This window comes from Polypterus senegalus, chromosome 12, assembly GCF_016835505.1.
Source record: "Polypterus senegalus isolate Bchr_013 chromosome 12, ASM1683550v1, whole genome shotgun sequence".
Classification (NCBI taxonomy): Eukaryota; Metazoa; Chordata; class Cladistia; order Polypteriformes; family Polypteridae; genus Polypterus; species Polypterus senegalus.
In genome coordinates this window covers 41742282-41749744 of record NC_053165.1, presented here as the reverse complement: position 1 = coordinate 41749744, position 7463 = coordinate 41742282, and the positions used below count along the sequence as shown (strand labels likewise).

Below are 7463 nucleotides of genomic sequence, written 5' to 3'. Positions count from 1 at the left end.
AAGTAATAAAAAGAAATACTGCCGCACTACTGCCCAGTATCCCTGGCGGATGACAATTCTTTCGTGTGACCTCTGATCAACTCATCAAATACGCTCAAAAGTCTACCTGTAATTCACGCTTGCCTCATGCCGGCATACCATGGTCACGATTGCAGATGATATTAAAATGCCTTAATACTATTAAATTCTTGAACATGTTAGCCTTTTAACTTAAGTATATACCGCAGTTTAGGTATGACAACGCTGCCGGGACGCAATTCTTATCGAAAATGGGAAACTCCGTTCACTTCAAACCAAATCAAGTATTGAATAAATAAATAAACATCAATTAAGGCAAAAGAATACAATTCTATCACGGGTAAAGTACTGTTAAAAATGTATGCGTGATTAGCGAGGTATAATATGTCAATTGTAATTTAAATTTGCATACAGAAAAAAAGTCTCTTTTACAATTATTTTACTTAACCATCAGGATTCATTGATGAACCGTTACTTCTCAAAATTAAGATAATACCTGCCTTTTATGTCAATAAACTTCACACATATTACATGTTTGCATGATTTAGTTCATTTATTAGGTTTGATTACACTTTTATATTTAAAGGGGAAGTCTAACCTAATATTTACAGTTCTGCTTATAACGGCTGCACATAAAAAAAAATAAACTTAATTCAAGGATAAATTAAAATGAGTAAACTTTGTCATTTAAATGTAACATTTAGTTTATTGTAAAGAAAAGTAATACAATTAAACACTACAATTATACACTTCTGCTGTTACTGAACATTTAAGCTGTTCTTTTTAAATTATTTTATGGGCAGGGGAGATGGCGCCTGATCTGATTTGGAAAAGATGTTATTAACCATCGTAAAGCAATTCTTAAAATCAATAACACGTTTTTTTTTTTAAAATACACGAATTGTATTTTCCCTTATAAATAAAATATCGTTGAAATGTAGCAATGGATGTGATAATTTTGTCATATTGGATTTAACTTGCTGAAAATGAAGTTGCCAGTTATCCTCTTCCTTCTACCAGTCCAAGGACTGCCGCACTGTTGAATTTCAACAATGTGTACCACTTTTGTGCACAGCACTAATCACGTGTCCGTGTTCATTTCTTTGCAGCTTTGTGGTGGTATTCACTTTGAAATTTCCTATATTTATTAGAAAGACTAGTGGTTGAATATACATATTTATAATTTGAGGGAACATTACCAAAAGAGTGAAGCAAAAATCACACCATAATGCCTATACATTTTGGCTGACATTTGGAGAATTTCTGATTTTAGTTTGATGACATGTGTGTAATCGTTTTAAAGATTTGATACCCAAGGCATCAGAGCCCAGAGGCACACTTCTGCAGTCTGTCTCAATTAGGCCTTTAAGAGGGGAAGAAAATAATACTTTTCTCATTGAAAAGCAGAAAGGCAATTTGTCACTCTGGATTGATTTTATCTATTGAAGTAAAAACATTAGTCTTGGATTGCCATTTAGAATACCTCTCCACTTTGTAAAAGCCTGTTCAGAAGCATAAACCTTAAAAAACAGAGCTTAGGCTGGATTCACTAAATGGGCCTCCAAAATGACACAAATATCACAGCCTTTCTCTGAAACTCTCACTGCTACTGGCTCATCAAAATCAAAGATGTCTCTGTAATGAGTTATTTTATAGGTACCCAGAAGTTATCATTTAGCTAGAACAATACAGCAATTATATATTATAACCCCATGTACCAAAATTATGTAACAAGCAAAAGAAAAATAAAAGCATGAATTTTCTCTTTTTACCTAAATTGTTTACTACCACAGATAGCATTGTTATTATTCCCAAATTAGATGTACGATGGAAACATGAATAAATCCAAAAAGTGTAAAGAGTCTTTTAGAGTGGTAGACAATTGTGAATTTCCAGTGGAAGCAATTACTGTTTAAGATTGAATTTTAAAAATCTGATCACTCATATAAGCTATAGGAAAAGCAAACTACATGCTTTTGCTTTATTACCTAAATGGACTAATCTTTAAAAGTAATGTAAAAATTGTCTTTGGTGGTCCTCCCTTCCTTTCTAAATGGCTGAACTCAATAAATGTATTGTTCATATAGGATATAGCGGGTTGGATAATGGATGGATGGATATTCTGAATACCAGTTTAGTTGAATAAAATCAAGCCTTTTCAAAGCTGAGTTAAAATATGCTCCACGCCTATGTTTTCAAAGTTGTTTACCGGACTTATGATGTGAATACAGTTGGTGCTGGCATGAAGGTTTGTAGGTGTCTGTGTTCAAGATAAATGTCTTGCAAACATTTTTACTTCCACAGTTTCATCAAATAAAATATTTCTTGTTTGTCCAAATGCTTAGCAGCTCCTGCTGACTTGACGCACTTTAATACGCACAGCAGATGCAAATATACCGCTGATGTGAAGACATTTTTGTCGCACAATGCAGCAAGCCATTAACGTTTTGGTTTCCATTTAATGCAAGCTTGAGTTTGAGATGGAGTCGGAAATGCACACCTGGACGTGTAAACGGTAAAAAAAAAAAAAAAAAGCAAAAATCTTAATAAAACTCTGGGAAATATCATTCATAATATCAATGCTTTTAAATGTCAAATAACTTTTGGGAGAAAAGCTCGTAACTCTGGAAAAAAAAAACAATCAGATTAAAATGAATAGATATTAAAAGAAGTACATGTCCCATTTTCTGTCAAAGGTACAGTACGCCTTAAATTCCTTGTCGTACGAAGTTTTCCGGAGATCAAAACCAGAATATTCTTCACTGTATAACCCAATTCCTTGAAGTCCAGAATAACTATGAAAGTTATGAAGAAGAACAAATGGGAAGAAATCGTATTGTCATCATTATTAAAAAGAGAATTTTAAGCTAATTTATCATATGCTAATTACAAATTTGATCAGGGCTGGAAAATTTCTTGAAATACTGATTTTTACTTGTGTTTCATGAAAGAAACTATGTTGAAATTACAGGACGTATAAAGGAAAAAGTCAATATCTGCATTTCTGAAAATACAAACTGAAAATCAGTTAACGGAGTGACTCATTTTTATTACATCCTGGAATACAATGCCTTATTGGGCACTAGAACAACCGTACGGTATATACAACGTCACATATAAATTTACACTTATTTTAAATATCCAATTCCCCACAGTTTCACACTAATCAAAACATTAACCTTATCATATAAGAACCAGTTTGCAGAGATGCTCTGCCTATCACTGTGTGCATTTAATATAAGTAACGATATCACAAAAAATGTGAATGATAGGAAAACGTAGTATAAAAAAGTCGTCAACACTGCTGAACAATGAGAATAAAATACTGGTGATGTTAACATCGTTTACAAAACGGCGAATCCTTTTCAATACTTGGAAAGTAGTGGGAATAGTAATTTAAAAGTACCATTTTGCAGATCTCTGACCAATGCAGAATCTTCTTTCAAACGTAACATCCATTTGGACGGGAATGCAGAACTATGGCCGATGAGACTTCATAAAAACGTTTGAATAAGCGAAAACAGTGTCTGTGCAGTGGAACCAACAAGCGCCGACATAAAATTCCACCACAAGTCACACAAAAGTCATTGCCTGAAACAGAATGTCTTCAGCTCATTCGAGTTATTCTTCTTGATGTACATCGGAATGAGATGAAGATGATCCTTCTAATTGTCTTTCAGTTTCTTTTGATCTCTCCTGTTCCGACAACTGGTCACAACTTGGGATGGAGTTCTTCTTTGGGCGACCTTTTGGCTTCGTAGGGGACTCCAGACCTCCACCCTGCAGCACCTTGTGAGAAATCACATTTAAAAACGATCAGTAAGTGGCTGGTCCTTACTGCTGTCACAAACTCCAGATCTGCGCCATCAGTAAAACATCCAATAAGGTATCAGTTAGAGACCACACATTGGCATTCAAGAATGTTAACCTGGTCAATCTTAAAAAGTGTTTTGAAACATGAGCATCTTTGCGTGTTTCACAGCTAGCTTTCAAACTCTCCGCGTTCTGAAAGTAAACTCGTTCACTCCGCACCTTGTTTAGACTGGTGAATCTGTTGCAAATTGTTTTTCTTCTAAATATCGCCTTCAGCTAGATGGACAATCATTAGCTGTTCTACTCTACTGATAGTTTCATGATCTCTTACTCGGTACTAATACTATACGTGAAGTATAAACACAAAGTCAGAAAAGAGTACAATCACTTTTAGCTATAGTTAATTATCAAAATGAAGCACTTACAATTTTCTTCCATTTCATCCTTCTGTTTTGGTACCACGTTTTTACCTGAAGTTGACTCAGACCCAAAGATTCTGCTAGGTCTATTCTATAAAAAACAAAAACAGAAAGTTTTTTCAGGGAGGCAGATAAGAGAATAAACAGCGTTTATGCTTTAGCCTATTTCCTATTTGCCAATTTCAAATAAAAAAAAATATTTTGGAAAAATATCACCAGATATTTCTATACAGGTTATTACAGTTGTTTGCAAATAATTTAAAAGGACTTTCAGAAATAGAAGTATTAAAGCAACTGAATTCCTCTGCAGTAGAATACAAGTTTGAGGTACACCAGTAAGGCAATTAGGCGACTAAGGACGTACCTGTCCGGTGTTGAGAGGTATTTCTGTTTCTCGAATCTTTTTTCCAGACCCATTAGCTGCAGTTCTGTGAAAACCGTCCGACTCCTTCGTCCCTTTTTTGCTTTACTCCCAGGATCCGAACCAGGGTCAAGCTTGCTTCGTAAATGTAGATCTAACGGGACGTGATGGGTTCCGGAGGCAGCGGGAAGCGCCGATCCATTAGACAGAAGTGATGACCCCAGAGGAGCACCCAGAGAGCAGGACAGTGGTGGCATAGGAAACTTGAACACGCTGTTCTGGTCTGCCTTTAGAACTGCAGAAAGAGTGGCATTATAAATGAAATTAGGAAGTTAAGTAGGCGTTAAACAATAAATGACTACGACGAGAAAAATACAAATATGTGTAAAACAGTGGGCCCCCGTTGGGAAGTAATGAAGATTAAATACACAGTAATACGGATTTTAAGGTACTGGACACGTACCACTTTACTTTCTGCTATTATCTTCGTTTTCTCAATATTATCTCTATAACTACTACATTAAAATATATTTACTTGCGTAGCTGTTTTTATTAACTATACTGTCTAAAACTTTTTAATCATTCGAAATAATACGAATGTTATAAATACAACATTAATGTGACTAAATGTTTCTTCGTGAACAATTCAAAATGTGTTGCTGTGTTAAGGGTAAGAGTAAAACCGCTGAGCTCTTCTGCCTCAAGATGACAATGATTAGAAACTAAATGCGACATACATTTGTTTATGGAGATACGGCAAACATCTTATCAGTAAGCCGGTTTTAGAAATGCTATATAAATAATCGCTAAAATACAGATCGATTTTCATACTCACAAATATGCTTTAACTTACATGCATCCACACTTACTTACTAATCTAAAACGAGTTCAACTGTTTGGTAAATGGAACGATATTTAGTTAAAAAGTACGCTAATCTTGTAAAATCGTTTCATGTGCATTGTATTATAAATTCAGTTTAAAGGTAAAGGGCATTCTGCTGCACATTTGACATGTTAGACAGGTCGTAATAATAATAATAATAATATTAATAATAATAATAATAATAAATAATAATAACGCAGCAAAACACGCAATTATTTAGCTCAATATAGGTTTTACCAAGGACTAAAGCAGATATGGATATTTTTCAACATTTACGTAATATTTTCTTGTAAGCGAACAATACGACAAAACAGGTAGAAATGACAAGTGAAGTAATAGATTTCTTATTTATTTGTGACTCTGCTCATTTATCAGTGAAAATGTTAATCGTTCAGCAACAATAAAACGACTCTACTGTAATTGTTTACGCTTACTGTAGTGAGGTTTTGCTGATACACGCAATATCGAATTACAGAAACATCGAGACAGACGGATGCTACACGATCGTTTGGTCAATGGCGATTTTATTACTTATTTCTTATTTTTTACTACATTTATTTTGTTACTTTTTACTTTAAAAGTGCATTTATGGAGCCAAACATTTATTCATTCACCTATAGTGACACTTCATCTAAACGTCACCTGTTTACTAGGATGAATGTGTGTGCCTTTGTCATTCTGACTACAGATTTGAAATTCAAAGAAAATAACCGCAAAGTGCTTAAAGCATCGGGTTATTTGAAAATATATGCAATTTAGAAAAAATGCCAGTACTTGTTACCGCTAGAATGCATAGCCTGCTTAATTAAATGCGCTAATTCTGATATGTGCCCATAACATGAAGTTTATAATCAGAACATGATGCAGTCAGCAAATGTATAGAAATTTCAGGAATTGGAGTTTAAAATAGTAAAGCGGCATTCAACGCTTAAAATGTTTGAAGACTGCAAATCCAAGAGTTTGAAAACTTTTTCAAAATGGTGTTTTAGAAAATATGTACACTTCATCAGCGTTTTTCCGTTTATGCTGAATAACGGAATTCGAGACAGTGTGCGCAGAAACCACGTCTACAGCACTGTGTCGGGTTCCCGCATTGCATGTTGTTAATTCTTGTTTTCCGCCAGAATCTGCGATGCATTTTGCTAACGTATCTTTAGTTAAGACCCTACCTAGGTGGCTGTGGTATGGTCTCGCCGACAGGAGGGCTTGTACTCCAAATTTAAGCAGTTCTCCAGTGGGTGCGGTGACTTTGTGTTCTGGGTGATCTGTCAAGATTTCTTCAATCATAAAGCTCCGGTAGCGATGGGACCTGTGGTCAGGATGGGCGTCAGGCGGAAAGTAGTGGGCTCCTAGCTCCAGCGGATGCTGCATACTTTAGGTCACACAGATCAATCCTAAAGAAACTGCTACTTCTGAGTCCTGCAGACGTCGGAGTCACGCTCCAGTTCGGCCCTGGTCTTGGTCAGCTGGAGAAGCGTGGCGCGCAGATTGCGGAGCGTACATTCCTCTTATAGATTGACCCCGTGTTTAATATGCAATAATCAACTGCATCCTTTCTTTGTGGAAAAAAAAAAGTGACAAGGAAAAAGTCAAGAGCGCTAAAGTGTGTCCCACTAGTCTTGGTTCTATTGCATCCGGTTCCGCTGTCCAGTTTTCCTCAACAGTGCGGTACTCGAAAGTTCTTTTACTTTGTTAGGAGAACATACATATTCTGCAACTCTGTCGTAAGAGTGCCTCGCTGTGTCATATGGGAAAGTTAAGAGTCTCCGCCCAGGATTCACGAAAGAGCCTATTACTGTTCTCTGGAGTTGCCTGTCGTGCCAATTAGTAAAATGGCTACGCGCAGGACATTTGAGGTTTTATGAATATCAGGTCTTTTCATGAAATCGCACCTTGAACCCCATACCATCCTTCACCAATATTTTATGAACTCTTATCATCTATAGTTACAAATCAAATCGCCGACTTT

General features: G+C 35.8%; 1 protein-coding gene across 1 annotated transcript; it reads right to left on the bottom strand.

Moving 5' to 3' along the window:
* Positions 1-2913: 2913 nt before the first annotated feature.
* barx1 (BARX homeobox 1) lies at positions 2914-7200 on the bottom strand. Its single transcript, XM_039772800.1, has 4 exons — positions 6664-7200; positions 4615-4906; positions 4257-4341; positions 2914-3807 (listed from the first exon to the last, which is right to left on the bottom strand). The coding sequence occupies exons 1-4, from the start codon at positions 6863-6865 to the stop codon at positions 3640-3642; spliced, it is 747 nt and encodes a 248-aa protein (XP_039628734.1). The 5' UTR covers positions 6866-7200; the 3' UTR covers positions 2914-3639.
* Between the last annotated feature and the right edge of the window lie 263 nt (positions 7201-7463).

Excerpts from the sequence above, each read along its gene's own strand:
- barx1 (XM_039772800.1), bottom strand. The coding sequence starts at position 6,865 with ATGCAGCATCCGCTGGAGCTAGGAGCCCACTACTTTCCGCCTGACGCC. Across the intron at positions 4,342-4,614 it reads TACCTCTCAACACCGGACAG|AATAGACCTAGCAGAATCTT; the intron begins GTACGTCCTTAG and ends TGTTTTTTATAG. Across the intron at positions 3,808-4,256 it reads GGATGAAATGGAAGAAAATT|GTGCTGCAGGGTGGAGGTCT; the intron begins GTAAGTGCTTCA and ends ATTTCTCACAAG.